This window comes from Artemia sp. Qi Xiang Cuo, chromosome 15 (genome assembly GCF_049724085.1).
Source record: "Artemia sp. Qi Xiang Cuo chromosome 15, ASM4972408v1, whole genome shotgun sequence".
NCBI lineage: Eukaryota > Metazoa > Arthropoda > Branchiopoda > Anostraca > Artemiidae > Artemia > Artemia sp. Qi Xiang Cuo.
The window spans coordinates 12,222,939-12,242,743 of record NC_142808.1 but is presented as its reverse complement, the minus strand read 5'-3'; the positions used below and the strand labels follow the sequence as shown (position 1 = coordinate 12,242,743).

General features: G+C 37.0%; 2 protein-coding genes and 1 long non-coding RNA gene across 4 annotated transcripts in view; all 3 read left to right on the top strand.

Annotated features, from left to right (window-relative positions):
* LOC148943333 (receptor protein serine/threonine kinase put-like) overlaps nucleotides 1–2,546 on the top strand; it is a 79,307-nt gene extending 76,761 nt beyond the window's left edge. The window contains exon 12 of the mRNA XM_089101726.1: nucleotides 47–2,546. Within this exon, the coding sequence (XP_088957852.1) occupies nucleotides 47–474 (428 nt within the window). The 3' untranslated portion in view covers nucleotides 475–2,546. The remainder of the gene's footprint in view (nucleotides 1–46) is intronic.
* Nucleotides 1–19,805, top strand: part of LOC148943326 (centrosome-associated zinc finger protein Cp190-like) — a 651,851-nt gene that overhangs the window by 225,600 nt on the left and 406,446 nt on the right. The gene's annotated exons all lie outside the window — the stretch shown is intronic.
* The window catches only part of LOC148943328 (uncharacterized), a 406,409-nt gene that overhangs the window by 86,439 nt on the left and 300,165 nt on the right, over nucleotides 1–19,805 (top strand). The gene's annotated exons all lie outside the window — the stretch shown is intronic.

Below are 19,805 nucleotides of genomic sequence, written 5' to 3'. Positions count from 1 at the left end.
GTTTTATCACTACTATCTCACGGCTTAACATTTTCATATTTTTCAGGTTTGCATCATCAGCAGTCAGTTAGCTCCGATACTAATAATAGTAATGTAGCAAGTAGGATACTTAACCCAATATCCTATGTTCAAAACGTGGTTATTGAGCCAAAGGTATTAAACACGCCAAAGCCAGACGAGCCCCAAGATCCCTCGAATATGGTATCGCGGTTGCTTGGGGTTCTCACAAAAAAATCACCGCGGAACCATGGAGAACATCTGTCCGTATTGAATCATAGGACTTCTTCCTCGAATACCAAAGATTCATCCGAGAGGTCGTTGCAGAACGTTTGCGTAGACCGTTCGACAACTATACCATGTCCAGCTTCGGTCACGTCTCCAGCGTTGGTTGTTCATGTGCCCGTTAACGACCTTGGTCGTGATGAAGTAGTGCCGTTGTTAGAGCAGGCTAAGATTAATGCCAATATTGTGTGACCTAGCTTATTTGGTGAGTAACCTTGGTTCGAAGTGGAGCTGAAAGGGGCTTATTAAGACTGTGATATGATGTGAAAGATCTGACTTTCTGAGTATAGATTGGAATGCCATCTACAGGCTTGTACGCTGGATTTTTTTTTTTTTTTAAAGGGAAAGGGGTAAAGTGGGGCACTAATCGGGAAAAGGCGCAAAAATAATGAATTGCATGAAAACAGAAAATGTAACAATTCAGAGAAAGAATTGTGAATTTTTAAAGAGTTTTTGAGTTTTTTTACCCCCATTTTAAGATTTTTGGGGGTGAGACATCCTCTGCATATGAGCCTCATCTAATGTGCGTACTAATTTAATTTACTGCAATTTTTATTACCATCATTATTATGTCTATAATTAGAATTATTATATAATTAATATATATATATAAATTATATAATATGTATAATATAATTATATAATATATTATATGATTATATATTATAATTATTATGTCATGTATGTATTATTAATAATTACTTCACGGAGCAATGGTTTTTTTCAAAATTTTAATGACTACCTGAGAATATTTTTAAATCTTGTTTAAAAAGATTTTTTTAAAAGAAAAAATTATTCTTTTAAAAAAAGAATAATTTTTTTTTAATCTGAATAGATTTGCACTCTTAATTTTTTTTCTCCTTTCTTCTGCTTACGGTTTTAAACCACTCACGACCGTTTAAAATAGGGAAGCCGTTTTTGGGAGCCATGCCGCCCTCCTCTCTATTTTAAAATATATTGGAAAGCTTTAAAATTATTTGAATAAACTTAACGAAACAGCATCCACCTGTTGCTAAAATGGCATCCCTTGCTTAAAATGGTTCTTTAGAGTAAAAAGAGAGAGGCTTTTTTCTTTCTTTTTTGAATGGTTATACAGATATCTTTTAATATTTTAAATCTTGTTGCTACTTTAAAATAATATTTATATTCTACTTCAAGATAAATTTAATATTCTAAATCTTATTGCTACTTTAAGTTGTTTTTATAAAGCAAGCATACTTCTTTCTGTATCTTGCTCTTTGATGGGGAATGCGCCAAAATAGTCTTACCATCGAAAATAAATCCTCTCTCTTTTTTATATTATAGATACCTTTTTCTTTTTTGGTTTGTAATTTTTTGTGTTGTTTTTAACTTTTCTTTATTTATTTATATATTTTTCCTCTACTGATAGTAGCACAGGAGAAAAGGTTCATATTGTATCCCTTTCATTAGACAGGCACGTCACATAAGCGAGTAAGCTCTCTTTCGGGTAGTTTGGAGTCATAGGGCATATCCGGGGAGGGGGGGTACCGGGTGTGACGTCTCTGAAAGTTTTGTCCGTGTCCTAAAAACGTAAAAAAAATGCATAAAAACAAATTTTTTATGCGTTTTTGAAAAGTCCCCCCCCCCTCCAACAATATCTTGGATACACCGTTGCTTGGAGGCATAAGCCTCAGAAAATTTAGCAAAAGAAAGTTGTCCATTTTTCTTACTAAATTTATTTACATGTCTTTGTCACTGTTTTTATCTAAAGCAAATATTCCACCTGTTGTATTAATCCATCTCTTTTCTGTAGAATGTCAACATTTTTGTTGAATTTCTCTGTCTCTTAAGATGTCATTGTCATCCGCTAACTACGAATACATACCACGTAGAATTGACGTTAATTGAATATTAAAGTAGGAGATAAAAAATTGTAGTAGTTTGTCTTCCATGTGGATATTTCGGGTATTGTTATACATTCATTGGATAGATGATGCTTAACCCTTTACATACCAAGCCTATCTCGTCAACGTTGTATACCAAGCTGGGGTCGTCTGAGGACCCCCTGATTTTTTTCGTTAATTCTCAGCTATTTGTTCTGCTCAAAATATGCTTTTTGGGTGTCTAGAGATACATTTCAATTAAACAAGATCTGTGAGTAATTTGACAATATCTTATCAGCTTATCATATTCTTGAAATTTGCTTTGAAATTCGACGTAGATAATTTCGGAGACCACACTGCCTTTCCATGACGATAAATAAAAGTTCAAATAGGGACGAAATCCTTTTAATAGACAGTGATGATGATAACAGTGATAGAAATTCACAAAAATACCAGATATTTTGGTCACATATGCAGTGACCGTCATCAGTGTGACCGAAATATCTGGTATTTTTGTGAATTTCTATCACTGTTATCATCATCACTGTCTATTAAAAGGACTTTATCCCTATTTGAACTTTTATTTATCGCTTTGAAATTCTTTATTATAAGAATTAATATAAAATAATCATTATAAACATAGTAAAAGAAGAGAAAATTTCCTGTATTTTAAGTTAGTTTAGATCGTTCTCTAAAAGAAATTTCAAAAACTATATCTTAATTCTGGCTTGTGAATAAATAGATATGAAACCAATGAATCGAAAAATATGAAGTTTTTCTTATAACATTAAAATATAAGTCTTATCTTTTCCGTTCAAGCAGCATATTTAGGCTTGTCGCAAAAGTCCAAGGAACCATTTTGATACAAAGTTCTAGTGAGGTGAATTATAATTTTAATAATTATAATATATAATATATAATTATAATAATAAAAGAATTATAAAGCAAAGTAGCGTCAGGGGCAGAAGAATGGCTTTTGAGATACTGGCTCCTCAAATTAGGTGACAATTTGAGGGGGCGCCTCAAATTAAAGCGGGCGCCAGAGTTAGAAAAAAAGATATTGGCGGAAAAAAAGCATATAATAAGCTAAAGCGTATTGCAAACATCTTATGTAGGTTTAGCTTCCCTTAGTTGTCTTTAGGAATCAGTAGATTGCTAATGTTTGAATTTTTACGGACGAAAACCGATGTCAATTGTAATTAATTAGTTTTGCTAATTCATTTTCACGGTTAAACGTTGCAACACCAACCGGTCAGGTAAAGTATAAAGAAAACTTCATCGGACGGCAGTGCTGATCTCTGTTTCATGGCCCATCAGCCAGTAAGCCTAATGAGGGGCTGGGGACCAATCATCCTATGCTTTCGCACACCCAAATACATGTGAAACCCTCCATCAGAAGACTTATCGAAGCTCGTTCCTGACAGAGCAAAGCCCTTGCGATCAGATCGTCGAAGTACAGCTCGACAGGTCTACCTTGAGCAGGGTACTCCCCGGCAAGAATATCTGAGAAAGAGTTTTGCCCGACGATCGGTCGCCACATGGAATAGTTTTCTAGCAGAGGTAATCTCAGAAATTCCTTCCTCTGACGCGTTCAAGAGAAGGTATAGCAAATGCCTCAGTGTTGGAAAATGAGGTAATTGCCAGGACTAGCGGCATATCATGACCTGTGATGGAGCCTCGAAGCCTATAATAATAAAAAATAAACTTCCTGTTTACCTTTCCCAGATTCTTCAGGTCTTGAACCGGGATTCCAGGTTCCAGTTTCTCCAGGTCTCGACACAACAGGGCTCGAACCCATATCTTCACAGACAAATGATTTCAAGTCTAAATTTGGTACTCGAATGGTAGTCGGAATTATGGTACTGCCCTGAAAACTTCATAATTTGTGAAACAACTAAAAAAAAGCCTTTGAAAATCGCGGTTTTCAAGTATGAATAGACCTAGATGTGTGTGTGTGTGTGGGGGGGGGGGGTCCAACGGGTAAAAGATGTTGTTCGGTTTATAGGAAAGGCACAATATTTGTTAACCTTATGCCGACGTTCTTATGAAGAAAAGATCAAACCAGCCACACGTATACAAAAGCAAGAGGATTCTCTACCCTTAGAGGACGGCTCATAAAAATTTATCCTGAAAATGCAGTTGTTCGCCCCCCCCCCTCCTCCCCTTAAGGGTTGGTCTTATGTTCACCTGTGTGATCATCAAACTAAATATGCAATCTGATTAGTAGCAGTTTTCTGGGATAAGTTTTGCTTGTACAGGAAACTTGGTTTCAAACAATGATGCTTAAAGAAATGAGCAACACAGTAATACGTATATTATGTTAATAATATTTATATTAATTATATTTTATTAATAAATATTATGTTACATTAATATTTAATTAATATTAATGTTTTGGTCTTTGTATGGTTTTAGTCTAGTCTAAAAATAAAAAATAATAATGCAAAATCATTTGATTTTGTTCTATTTGGTAACAGGTCGTGTTTTGATAATGATCGTACAGAAAGAATACTTATTCTTAAAGCTAACGTTACCAACCCCTGCTCTGGTATGCTGGAAAATTTGTTGAATAGTCTGCTGGGATACCACAAATTCTGGAACCTAGGGTATGCTTGGGAGTCAAAACTATTGCACTAGTTCATAAGATGTGTGATATTTTTTTGAATTTTGATTTTTTTTACTTCAGCGTCCTATAGTAAACACAATTAGTTGAAATCGCTTTCTGCTACCTTTTTTGGTGTTCGGAGATGCTGATTAGTTTCAATTGTTTTCAAAATGTGCTATGTGCCATTTCAATCAAAACTGCTTTGCCTGGTCTTGCAGGCCTATAATAATTATGAAAATAAAATTTCGGGAATTTAAAAAAATCCGTCTCTCGCATGTTCTATTATTGTCTTTAAAAGGTACGGTCTTGGACCGTACCGGCTCTTAAATCTAGCCGTTTTTACAAAAACTGGTGCAATCGTCGCAACACCAGGCTGCCGTCGCAACTAACCTGGTCGCGCATGCTGCTCAACGTCACTATTCAGAGCTCAATTCTTACTTCCTCTCATGAAGCTTCCACCTCGCAATGCTTGTTCGTTAGCTTGATAGTTCTCACGGGGGTAAATATTTTCCAACATCGTTTAATATCACCACTCAGGTTTGACGAAAGTCTACAAAACAATAAATAGAAAGAAAAAAACTATATCTTTTTATTTCCTTTAAGATTTGTGTCACGGACGACAGCGCCTCTTAAATCTAATCGCGTTCGAGAAATGACCTTTTAATCGCATTCGGGAGAATCGTTCAGAATTGCTAAGCTTAATGGAAGACTATTTTGCATGAGGGATAGAAATATTTCTATCTCTAATATATCTATCTCTATTTCTATATCTATTCTAATAGAGATAGAATATCTTATCAATTACGTTTAGGACACTAGCATAAGGTATACATTGGGGCAGCGGTGGTACTGACCTCTGTTTCGCCCAGGGCAAAATCTTGATTAACACCCCTCCTCCTCTTCTTTCTCCTAAAATTTTTCATTTATTAATAAAAATCATTTATTTAAAAAAAAATTGAATATGAAATATCATAGAAAACATTAAATTCGGTCTACTTACTTTTATTTTCAAGGAATGGTGAGGAAAAATTTGGATTCAATTTACTTATACTTGCTGCCAACTGCGCCCTCTACTCTATTTTAATGAAAATTAAAATCGATATCAATCGTTAGATTATTTATATGAAATTTTGTGTCCCTAAAATGTCTGCGCCCGGGGCAAGTGCCCCCTCTGTCCCCCCCTAAAACCGTCTCTGCATTAGGGCTGCCTGTACATATCTTGAGAGTAACAAAGGGGATTTTCTAATTTGTGCTTATCTATTGTTTGTTTTCCTGATTTACTCAATCATCGATTATTGTTGTTCATTTTAGCTCAGTATGTTTTTTTCTGGTCATTTTGACTTTTTTTTGTTACTATTTTGTGTTTCTATAAACTTTTGAGTTTTATTGTTCGTTGATCTAAAATATAAATTACTTTCAAATCATTTTTCTTGTTCGAGTTCAGTTTATAGTTTATCTGGCAGTTTTGTGGTAATCGTTTTTAAACTCTTGAAGAAACTGGAAGAATTTTCACTCACTTGAATTGTGGCTTTATTTGCCCCAATTTGTTTTTTGTGTGGCAGAAATGGTGCTTTGTTGTGGCGCAATATCTTTTCTGACTTAAATAGACACTAAAATTATTGGTATCCAGCCTTCTCGTGATTATTTATAACCTTTGATTCCGTAAAATAACCTTTGGGAAAAAAAAAGAACAGTAAGAGACGCAACAGCTGTACTACTCATTATAAAATGCGAGTATCCTTGATTTTCAATTTGGCGAACTCTACACTTCTAACTAAAGGTTTTACACTTTGAAAATTTGATTAGCTTTCAGACAATTTGTATTCCTGGATAGTGGTACCACAGTTACCACTAACCTCAGCTTTGATAACATTTGTCCCTATTTCTACCAGCCTGGGTAGAAATGATGTTTTGAAATGGGCAACGTGGCCCTATTTGCCCATATTGTTTCTTTGTGGCTGAAATGGCACTTCTGTATGGTGCAATATCTTTTCTGATTTAAGAAAAGACGCTAGAGATATTAGTTTCCAGCTCCTCGTGATTGTTTACGACCTCTGATGCCGCAAAACAATCTTTCGGGCACAATAAAGAGAAAAAGAGACTCAACAGTTGGTTTTCAGTATTGCGAACTTAACACATCTAGTTCAAGGGTCTAGACCATGAAAAATCGATCAGCGTTCTAAGAATTTGCATTCCCGGGTAGTTTGACCCTTTTTTCCACAAATTAATGCTTCTTGACATAAAACAGCACTTTGCTGTGGCGTGGTCTCTTTCACTACCTAAAAAGGGTACCAGATGTTGCAGCATCTGTTCAAAAAGCCTTCTTCCGATATTTTGTGACTACTGGTTTGAACTTCTACACCTCTAGTTAAAGGGTCTAGACCATGAAAAACCGATGAGCTTTCTAAGAATTTCCATGCCCGGGCAGTTTGACCCTTGTTTTCCACAAATTAATGCTTATATTAGTTTTATCCATGCCAAAAATATGATCTTTCTTTTTGTTTCGAATGGTGAGGAACATGGGCGCCCATAAGAGGAATTCCAGGGGGGGGCAAACTTCGTCTAATTGCTACTTTTAATGCTATATAATAGAAATCTCAGAAGAAAAATATAAAAATAAGGCAGCATCATTCAGCCAGGGGGGGGGCAAGAGCCCCCCCATATGGGCGCCCATGGTGAGGAAGTTAGAGGTATTTTGATTTGTTTAACTCTGGATTTTTACTTGCCATGTCTTAGTCATTCATTTATTTATCCCATTTATTAATTTTGTTCTGTCATTTGAAAAGGGATAAAAAAAATAAGATTCCAAGTTTAAGATTTTAAATTGTCGTTTCGAAATGGCCAGAAGAGAGTAATCTGATCCGAAGTTGTATAATTAATATGTATTTGTATTTTGATAATTAGTTGGGTTTTAAATACCGTATTTTCTTCGTGTTTCCCTGAAAGTCTTGAGGATTTTATTGTTCATTTCCTGGGGTATTGCCACTACCACCCCCCCTCCCCCTTCCTTCTCATATGCAACGATGCATAAAATATGGAAGATTTAATTGAGATTGCATGGGGTGAAACCGAATTGTCACTTTATTTGTGCTTCTGACCAAAGAGTATGGAATCACACTATATTCTCCGATTACCAAAAGAAAAAAAAACTAGGAGATTGTTCTTGGCAGAACTGAACCAGTTTTTTGACCATTTAGACAATACTCGCCGTTTTAGTGATTTTGTTGGTTTACATTATTTTTTTTCTCTTGAATAGTTGATTCATAATACCAATGGATGTAACTGCAAATCTGACCCTAGGGCTATGTCCAGTCATTAGGGGGAGGGGCACTGGTATGCATTTAAACTTAAATTGACTTTAAATCTGATAACTAAAAAGTCCTGAACAGTAATAATTCCCATGAAGTACGAATTTTGTTACCGCTGTGTTTAGTTCAGAATTTTGGTACTGTAATGTCTAGATCAGGAAAAAGGATATGCTCCACTGTTTCTTTATAGAATATACTGAATCTAGAACGTGGAATTTGCTGATATTCACAGAAAATATGAAGAAAGATAGCAATAAGGTGGAAATGTGGGAATCTCTAAAATAAATTGAGCCTTCCCCTGAGAGGGTATAATTTCACATCACTGTGTTATGTAAAGAGATGCAGTTACAAAAAAGGAAGGTCAACGAACCACATTGAATATCTACTACTACTAACAACAACTCAATGCAGCACTAAGCCGTCTGAGGCCAACACAGCTACCTGCACACGCCTCCCTCCCTATCTATTCAAATCCATGCTCTTTGTTTGGTTGTTCTTTGTTTGTTTGGACTTGCTTCTTGTTTGGTCCTAGATGGTTGTCCAGTAAGGACGATATTTGGCAATCTGTCATATCTCATCCGTAGAACGTGTCCTAGCCATCTCAACCTGTCTCTCATTATAGCCCTAGAAAGTGGGATTGAACCAAATTTTTCGTATAGCTTACTGTTAGAGACACGGTTAGTTAGACCTGTACCCAAAATAATCTGTAGGCAATTTTTTTTAGATTAAATACCTTTCTCTAGGGCTATAATAAAAGAAAGGTTGAGGTGGCTAGGGCATAGTGTGCGGATGAAGGATGACAGATTGCCGAAGATTGTTCTTTTCGACCAACCGTCTAGGGCTAAACAAAAGCAGGTCGTCCTTGTCTAGTGTGGGAGGACTTCATAAAGAAAGATTTAAAGGAAATAGGAACTTCGTGGGAGGGTGTAAAAAGGGAGGCTCTGAATAGATTGGGATGGAGGAGGTGCGTACGTAGCTGTGTTGGCTTCAGGTGGCTTGGTGCTGCTTTGAGTTGTTAGTAGTAGTAGTAGTAATTTGTTTGGGAAATATCTAGCAGATCCTCCTCCACCTTTTGGAGTGCCCACACTTCAGAACCATACTTGACCACAGTCATTACTGCAGCTTCCAATATTCTGGTCTTCATCAATCGTATGGCATTGAATATCACTTATCTGTATTTTAGACACTTATGCAAGGATTTTTTTTGGGAGTGTGAGGTGGGAGGTGAATTGTATGGAAAACATAAGACGTTATCTACAAGAGGGAAATTGTCTCAGGAGGGAAATTGTCTACAAGAGGGAACTCGAACCCCTTATATACAAAAATTCCTGTTTGCAGGAGAAAGGGGTCACATTAAGCTCAAAAATGCTTTACAGTTCTTGATAGTGTATACACTTATTGGACTAAAACTTGGATATTGAAGGGTAAAAAACCATCAGAATCCGGAGGCTATTTAGTCTCAAATTATGGACATGACCAGTTGTATTATGTCCATTTTTTGGTCACATTTGCAGCATAAAATATCACGTTTCACGAAGTCTTGTCAATGCTACTGAAATGTATATCAAGCATTTATGCAGAAATATATTTCAGATTGTTCGGATTTGGAAAGGGGGTTGATAAAATGACAATAAACAAGCTTGGTATATGAAAAATAAAGTAAGTCATGGGAAATTGTAATACTTTTTAAATTTGCTTTCCATGTATTTTGTCATTATTAAGTTTCTTAGTCCGAATTGACAAAGGGTTAAGGATTTTGAATTCGTTTTAATTCTAAGAATTCTGTCTTGGAAGACTGAATCATAAGGAATTTCACTAAAAAGGGATTTTGTGCATTTTGATTGCAAAGCTCATTTCCACCAGGAAAGTACTCAAAGAATTAGAAGGAAACTTAAGCTTTTTAATAGAAAAGTTATGATTGGTGAGTTTAAGATTTTTCCACATATGTAAGTGTGATCGTTATCATTTCTAATTTGGCTTGTGGTTCGTTTACACATTACTGAAATTCATGCGGATTTAGCAATCCGTGCGGAAATTCCGTCCGTTTTTGTGCTAGAAAAAATCTCTAGCTTTCCGCAACGTTTTGGTAAAATCAGGACGGAATCTTGGCAAGATTTTTAAATGAATAAAATCATGAGTATGGATTATAAAAACTACACGATCTTATAACTTTGGTTCAAGGCTACACGCAGCTTATATGATCCTGCGCACCCAGGCTATAAGAAAACTAAGAAAAATGGGGTCATTTGGCTCTCTATTGGTCAACAGCTTTTAGAATAGGGTAAGAACATAGGTCATGCTGTTGCAATAATTTGAAATATTTGCCTTAAAACGCAGCGTTATTTTAGCCATAGTTCGAACAGATACGGACGGATTTCCGCAATGTGTAAACGAACCAATAGAAGACGTATTTATGGTTACATCAAAACCGCCGATTCTTGAGTATATGGCTAGCATAAAAAAATTATTTGATTTCTAAAAACGTGTAGGCCTATTGGAAGTGAAGATGAATGTTATCAATTTTAATATAGGAATTCTTGGACATGTTGATTGTGGAAAAACATCTCTGTCAACAGCCTTAAGTACAATTGGTTCAACTGCAAGTTTTGATAAAAATCCACAGTCAGTAGAGAGAGGAATTACTTTAGAGTTGGGTTTTAGCTCTTTTTTCATGGATGTTCCAGGTCACTTAAGATCAGAAACAGCTGCCTCAAAGTTCCAAATAACTGTTGTTGATTGCCCTGGGCATGCGTCACTAATAAAGACAATTAGACCCGTTTTGGATTTTGGTACGTGTCTCACCTCCCCTTCTTATAAGAATGACACCAGTCTAATCGAAGGAGTTCAGAGACGTGCCACGAAATGCATAGCTGGCCTACGAGATCTCCCATACAACAAGAGACTGGAACGCATGCAGCTGCCAACACTTGTCTTCAGACTAGACCCCGAAGCCGCGCCCAAAAGCGGCGGCGCGCCGCCTAAAAAAAAACGGCGGCGCGCCGCTGAGCTTGCATCAGTGCGCTGACGCCGCCGCTGATTCTATTGGCGGCGGCGTCACTAATACGCCGCCGTTTTTTTCTCTTTTTTGGTTATCGATATCGACCTCCGGGCGTCAACCGTCATCCCGGCTAATCTGTTTCTTAAAAATAAATACTGTCATCTTGGGCTCGCCATGTGTATCGCGGTTCATAGGAAGGAGAAGAAGAAATTTTTCTTGAAACAAAAATTCTACCTTCCACTTTAAAATTCTGTTCATTTTGCTTTCTGATTTTTCCGATGAAAAGAGGTAGGTAAAAGAGCATTAGGCAATTCAGGATGTTGTCATAGGCAGTGCAATAAAGTTGTCTAAGTAAACAACAATGTTGGTACAATGTATTTCTTATTTTTTTTTTTGTTTTTTTTTTGTTTTCCATAAAAGGACAATTCGTATCGAATGAGGTTTAGTAAAAAAATTCAAAAAGGGCTCATTAGATTGGAAATTGGAATAACTATTGCCCTTTTTAATATTCGAAAGTTATTGGAAGGCAGCTAACATCCCTTCCACATCCACCCTTTCCCCAAACACATCCAATCAAAATTTTAAGATAGCCATTTTGTTCAGAGTAACTGATTTCCAGAGAGAAAATATGTTTTTTGAGGAGGTTACTCCCCTACAACTCTTAGGGCAAGGGTTTTGTAGTTATGCCCTGGAGGTATATAAGAATGATGTTGGAACAATGTATTATTTATTATTTTTTCCTTTAGACCAGGGCTTTTTATATCGAAGAAGTTGTCGTAGAAACTTCGAAAAGGGCTCATTCAATTAGAGATAGGAGTGGCTTGTGCCCTTTTTAATATTCGAAAATTATTGGAATGCAACTAACTCCCCTTCCACGCCCACCAATTCCCGAAACACATGCAATAAAAATTTTGAGATAGCCATTTTGTTTAACGTAGTTGAAAGTTCTAGAAATTAGGTCTTAGAGGATGACAACAACCCTCACAGCCCTTAGGGTAAGGGTTGTAATTTATGCCCTGGGGGCATATAAGGTGTTTGTACGAAGTGTTGTCGTAGAAACTCAAAAAGGGATCATTAGTTTGGAAATTGAAAAGCCTAGTGCCCTTTTTAATAATCGAAAGTGATTCGAAGGCTTGACATTTTTATAGTAAAGATTGATGTGGGTATAATGTATTATTTTTTTATTGTTGTTGTTGTTTAGACCAGGGCATTTCGTATCGAAGAAGTTGTCGTACGAACTTCGAAAAGGGCTCATTTGATTGAAAATAAAAAGGGCTTTTTTTATTAATGTCCTTTTTATTAGTCAAAAGTGATTGGAGGGAAACTAATACCCCTACCCCCGCAACCCACCCAATTTCCTTTATTTTTTAAAATTGAAAGTTTCCTTAAGATTAAATCAAAATGCCCTGTGTTTATGCTAATTACAAATAAGGCATCTCAGCAGTATCCCAAGAACAACTGAGGGTATTATGTTCAAACTTTCAGGGCTTCTTCTGCTCTTAAGATTTGACAAAATCAAAATAGCGTAAGTGTATCCAAGCTATCAAAGAAAGTAAACATTTTTTTTTGCGAATGTTATCAAGTTTTCCATTTCAGGTCAACTAGAGGAGGTAACTAAATTAAACACTATTATTTGTGTCCAGATTTTTATAAGGGTCTATGTTGTTAAATTTTGCTGAAAATTGTTTTCCAGCATACAAATAGCAGACCAAACTATAAATTTTTACAAAAAAGAAAAGATTTAAAGTATGATTTTCTTTTTCCCTGAAAAGACTATGTCAAAATAAAACGAACCGAAATTAAATTTAAAAAAACTGTTTCCAAAAAATAAGTTTTTTCAAAAAAAAGTAAAGAACTCAATTAAACCAAAAATGAGCAAAATTAAAATCAAATAATCCACCAAGCGTGAAACTATCACAAGTCAGCATCGATAAATAAATGAAACCCAAAACAAGAAGAAATTACAATAAATAACTAAGTGAAACTCAAAACAAGCAAAAAGTAGTATGATTAGAGCGCAAAACCCCTATGTCTTCCCAAGGCATGAACATAATTTGTACTTTACTGACAAAACTACAAATAAATATGCATTTTCAGTTTAATATACATATACTGATATTTAGTAATCAAAATGTTAATATTATTTGATTTATTAAAGTTATAAAAGTGAAAACATTTATATTTTTTCAGTAAAGTGAATATTATGTTCTGGCCATGGGAAGGCATGGGGGTTTTGAGCCCTACTTATGTTAATTTCTGCTCGTTTTGAGTTTGACTCAGTTATTTATTGTTATTTTTGTTCGTTTTGGGTTTCATTTATTTATCGATCCTGATTTGCGGTAGTTTCCCGCTTGGTAGATTATTTAGAGCTATTATAGAAATACATCTATAGAAATGAATTATATATTTTTGCACAGTTAGCAGAGGACACTGAAGTTGAAGTAGCCCTAAATTTTGACTTAAATCGCCCCATATTGGATATTTCTTTCAGAATAAAATTTCAAATGTTAATTACATAATGATCAGATCAGAAAGCAAATGTGCAGTTTAGGTACTCAGGACGAGCACGCCTCAGGAGTCCTCGGGTCACGTTGCATGTTTTTTTTTCCGTATAAAACGATTTGTTTCAGCAGATGAAAAGAAGAAGCCCATTTGTGGCATTCTGTGGGACCCCAAGGTACAGTTATAGTATCAGATCCCGCGAGTGGCAGTTTACGCTCGTCAAGTTCTGGCTATACCGGCCACATGTGCCCCAGCTAAACGGTTTTTTATCACGACAGGACTGATAGTGACTGCAAAAAGATCAATGGCTCCAGGAAGAGTGAACAAACTGACTTTTGTTACATCAATTGTAACTGAAGTGATGTAACCGCTGATTTAAAATTGTTGGTGTTGTTAAGCCATGGTATCTGATTTGTATATAGTGTTTTTCCGATGTTGTTATTTGTTTTTTTTTTTTTTCACTTCCTTTAACAACATAGGTTTCCCTGGGTCTAGTAGCTAAAAATGAGAATTCTACTTTGTCTGATCGACTGTGAACATAAACACTTTCCGCATGGCCCAAAATAATCTTTTTTTGTCATATTTTTCCTGTATGTTTTTAGTCAACCATTTGAACATCCTTAGTAAACTCGAGGCTGAACGTGCTTGGTGAAGTGGAATTTTTATTATTATTTTAATTAGAAAAAGCGGCGCGCGGGGGGGGGCCGCCGGTCTAAAATCGGCGGCGCACCGCCAAAAAAATTTCGGCGGGCCGGGCGGGGCGCCGCCGCCGATACTGAATCACACAATCGCCGCCGTCATTTCGGCGCTGCGCGGCTTCGGGGACTACTTCAGACGCCGCCGTGATGATATGATGCTGACTTACAAGTATAACGCACAACCACAGAACCCCCTCTTTACCAAACATTTACGTCAGCACCAGACAAGAGGACACTCACATAAGCTGTCAAAACGTTTTGTTAAAACATAAGTGTGGCACCACTTCTTCTTCGAGCGTGTTGTCAACGAGTGGAATAGCCTTCAAGCTGAAACGGCGACTGCACCTACGGCTGCGTCCTTCAAGTCCAGACTTGACATGGAATGGAATAACAAGCCATGGAAATATGAGTGGGACTGTCCGTCCCACTCAACTACTGACTGATGCCAACTTTATCATAATGAGGGTCTTGCTAGGAGGCTGATGCTGCTTGTCATACCCAACCATCGCGCATACTCAATCCGAAGTTGCTTTTGTGCGGCGGTATCAGCTCTATACCACTGAGAATGGTCTTTACGGGTCATACCAACCTCGTGGCCACCGCTACCGAGTGGGCTTAAATTGCATCTCTCCAGCAGACATCTCCTATGGCGTGTCACTGGGCCCTAACACAGTGACGAATTTTTGCCATCATTTGACCCGGAGCACAACAGATCCAGTATGGACCTTAATTTGCTCCGAAGTGCGAATTAAGGTAATTAAGGTACTTCATACAGATTCTTTAAATCAAACAGTCTTTATGTAATGCAGGCCTAGTCTAGGCTATTGTAGATGCAGGACACCTGTTAATATTAGGCTTAGGTACCATTTTGGTAAAATTATACTTTAGGTACTTTTGGCTATCTTGGAAAGGGGTTAGGTTAGGAAAATGAAACTTTCAGGGATGGGTCTACAGGCTAAAGTAGGCCTATGTCCTGGGAAGTTTGAAGCATTTACCTCTACTCCTTCCTCTAGAGGGCCATCCTGACATTTGGTGACCATTAAAAATTTGTGTGTTATAAAAGTAGAACTTTGAAAAATACAGCTTCTGCTTAAATGAAGAACCACAAAATTGTTTTCAGCTTCACAACTTTGTTCATTTCCAATTTATAAGGTTTTAAAGATATGCAAATACATTTTCTAAATTTTGAAAAAAATAACAACAAAAAAACATTGATATGGCTTAAAATTCTACTCAAATAACAGAATTAGATTTTCAGAACTAAAGCCAGAAAAAAGAAACTGATAGCTGAAAATTAATGTAAAATGCTGTTTTGTCAAATATTGACCCTCTAGAGGGAGGAAGAGTAGAGGTAGGTACTTCAAAATACCTTCCCTGGACATACTTTAGCCTGTAGACCTGTTCCTGACAGTTTCATTTTCCTACCCTTACTTCTTTCCAAGATAGCCAAAAGGGTAAAGTTCTACGAAATCATATTATTGAGTTAGGACTAAAGTGAATACACCATTCAATGCCTTTTTTATGCTGATTACGATTATAATAAGTATTTCTATCGGAAATAACCTAACCCTATATAGGCTATACCTAACCCAACCTAACTCTGAATTGGCATATATAGGGGGGGGGGCTGAAATTCATTTCCAATAGAAATGCTTATTATATTTGTAATCAGCATAAAAAAAAGGCATCAAATGGTGTATTCACTTTAGTCCTAACTCAATAATATGATTTTGTAGAACTTTACTGCCAAAAGTAGCTAAAGTATAATTTTACCACCATTTTAACCCTACTGTTTTGATTTAATTGGTATTAGCTTAGTACTCCCACTTTCCTTAAGGAAAAACTATAAAAGGTAACCTATTGGTGTGCACTTAGTGCTCAAAAGAAAATAGCCTACTATCAAATTTTGAAAACATCTTAAAAAATCATAAAATACTTATTTATATCATTCCTAAAACACTTTAATTTACCTTGATCACCCCTAATGTGCAAATATATAGCCTAGCCCAAAGTATAGGCTTATATTTGCTATGTTCCTTGCAGTTTGCGATGCATCATTCTTTTCTTCAAACAAATTTATGGGCAAAGAAGCAACATCAATGGTAATGGTGGAATATTTTGATTACTGACCTATGAATTAGGTGCCTTGATGCACTATTAGGTAACTTGATGCCTTTTTTATGCTCTTTCAGAATATAATAATTGCTTTACTTAGAAATTCAGTTTTAAACTCTTTATGGAACCTTGAAGATGATGAATTTGTAGCTATAACGTTTATATTTATAGCTATGAAAATGGGTCAAATATTGGTTTCAAACTTAGCTTACTATTTGATTATTGTGGAGTTCTCTATTGAAGTGCATTCCATACATTGTTTCTTACTTATTCGATTATTTATTTATATTTATTTTGTAGGTGCTTGGGTCACAATAGATGCTTAACTGTTTGATGCTTACCTGTTTATGCTACCTGCTTATGCTTAACCTACCTGCTTACGCTTAACCTACCTGCATACACTTGAACAGAAAACTCTACATGGTGTCAGAAGTGTAAGGAATACATCATGGAATATGGATCATGCCCATCTATAGACTGGGATGCAACAAACTTGAAAGCTGCCTGGTCCCATTTCAAGCAACATGCCGAACTCATGTTTACTGGACCTCTTAATGGAAAAGAGGATGCAGTGAAATGCTCATACTTACTGATATGGGCAGGTGAAAAAGGCAGAGACATTTTTAATACATGGACATTAACTGCTGCTGAAAGAGACAATGTCACCACATATTTAAGGAAGTTTAGCGAACATGTTGAGCCACTTGCAAATCCGATATTTGCCAGATAACAGTTTCATAAACGTAATCAGAGAGACAGTGAATCAATAGAACAGTGCCTTACCGAGTTGCGCATCACCGCAAACGAATGCGAATTTGGGACAACCAGTGATGAGATGATAAGAGATCGTATAGTTTTTGGAGTCAAGCAGGACAAAATCCGCGAACGACTACTTAGTGAAGGTGCAGGACTAACTCTATCTCGTGCAGTAGCTACTTGCAGAGCTGCAGAACCGACCGAAGCACAATTAATGATAATGTCCAATCAGGAACACTCAAAAGTATATATCAAGCAAGAAGTGGATATAGTAGCAAGACAAGGCAGAAAATGCTACAAATGTGGCGGAAATTTCACACCTGGACATAGTTGTCCTCCAAAGGATTTCGGAGAGTTTCCAAAGTGCTACAATTGTGGTGGGGTATTCCGCAAAAGTCATCAATGCCCTGCCAAAGGAAAAAGCTGCATAAAATGTAAGAAGCTTAATCATTTTGCTAAAATGTGCAGAAGCAGTCAACGAAACGTTCATAGTATTGAAACAGGCGAAAGTAGTACAGAAGCACCGTCACAGTACTTCATTGAAAGTATTCAGAGCAAAGAAGAAACTTATAACGAGCCAGTGGCCAAACTGTATCTGACGAAAGAAAGAATGAATGTGGAATTTAAAATAGACACAGGTGCTGAAGCAAACGTCATACCAACCCGGACCATTGACAAGATGGTTCCAAGGCCAAAAATAATACCATCCTCAGACATTCTTACAAGCTATACTGGGGAACCGTTGAAAGTCACTGGTATATGTCATTTAGAGGCTCAGTACAAAGACAGGGAACCCCAAATACACAACTTCTATGTGGTTGACACAGATAAAGAGCCGATACTTAGCAGACAGACCAGTGTCATAATGAATCTAATCAAATTCATCTAGAATGTAGAGCACATCCCAGTGGCCAATTCTACAGATCAGATTTTGGCAGAATATAAAGACGTGTTTGAAGGCTTTGGAAAAATGCCTGGGAAATGCAAGATACATCTAAAACCAGGGGCAATACCCTCAGTACAACCACCAAGAAGAGTCCCTATGGCAGTTCAAAATAAACTAAAAAACGAGTTAGAACGACTTGTCAGCTCTGGAATAATTGAAAAAGTAACAGAGCCAACAGAGTGGGTTAACTCTATAGTCATTATGCAGAAGCCCAATAGTGAAATCCGTATTTGTCTTGACCCTGTAGAACTAAATAAATGGACACAAAGATCACATTATCCAATACCAACGTTTGATGACATTGCCAACAAGTGCCACGGTGCCCAGAACCTATTCAAATTAGATGCCAGACATGGATACTGGTCGATGGTACTGGATGATGCATCATCAGATCTCACAACATTTAATACCATGTTTGGGAGATTTAAGTGGAGAAGATACCCATTCGGAATAATTTCAGCTCAAGATGAGTACCAGCGCCGAATGGAAGAGGCATTCGAAGGATTAGGCCTGGGTCTAATAGTGGATGATATAGCAGGTGTAGGAACAAGTACGGAAAACCATGATGCCCAACTAAAAGCAGTCCTCCAGAGAGCACGAGAAAAAGGAGTCAAATTTAACAGAGACAAGTGCATATTCAATGCAAAAGTCATTCCATATTTTGGCCATTTGCTAACAACCGAGGGTGTGAAACCGGATCCCAACAAAACCAGAGCCATTGCTGAAATGCCAGAACCAAAGAACAAAGAGGAACTGCAGACATTGCTTGGGATGTTTAATTATCTGTCCAGATACATACCAAAATTATCCATTCTAAACCAGCCTTTGCGAGAACTTGGAAAAGCTAAGGAATTCGTATGGAAGAAGGTGCACAGCGACGCTTGCCAGGTCATTCGAAAATCCTTGTGTGAACATCTCTCGTATTTCGACACAAATTGCCAGGGAGTCGAAATAATTGTCGATGCATCTCAGCATGGGTTAGGAGCGCAGTTACTGGTGAAAGATGAAACAGTAGCCTTTGGTTCACGATCCCTTAGTGATACAGAACAAAGATACTCTCAGATTGAGAAAGAACTATTGGGCATAGTATTTGCATGCAAACACTTTCATCAGTATATATTCGGAAGAAAGGTCTCTATCATTACAGATCACAAGCCACTTGAAAATATTTTGAGAAAACCTATCAGTAAGGCACCACCTAGACTACAATGGATGATGCTAGCCATTCAGCCATACGACCTTACATTTACATACAGACCAGGACCAGAAATCCCCGTTGCTGATACCCTGTCACGTATGCATATTGAAGACACAGACCCAGAATAGGAACTTCAGGCTGAACTACATGTGCATAATGTAATCAAAAACATTCCAATCAAAGATGAAATGGTGCAAACCATAGCCAATTGTACCAAAGACGACTCGGAAATGCAGATTATAGCCGATACGATCAGAAAAGGATGGCCAGAGCACAGAAAAACAGTGCCCAAATGAAATACAAGAATATTGAAACTACAGGAATGAACTGGCAACGCACCAAGGTATCCTGTTAAAGGGCGACCAAATCATAATACCAATACGTATGCGCCAAGAAATCATGAACCGTCTACATACAGCCCATCTAGGCGTTGTTAAAACAAAACAACGTGCACGCACGTGCGTTTTCTGGCCAAACATCACTGCTGATATCACCAAGTACATTTCCGGTTGTGATATATGCCAACGATTCAGTTTTTGCCAGCAACAAGAAC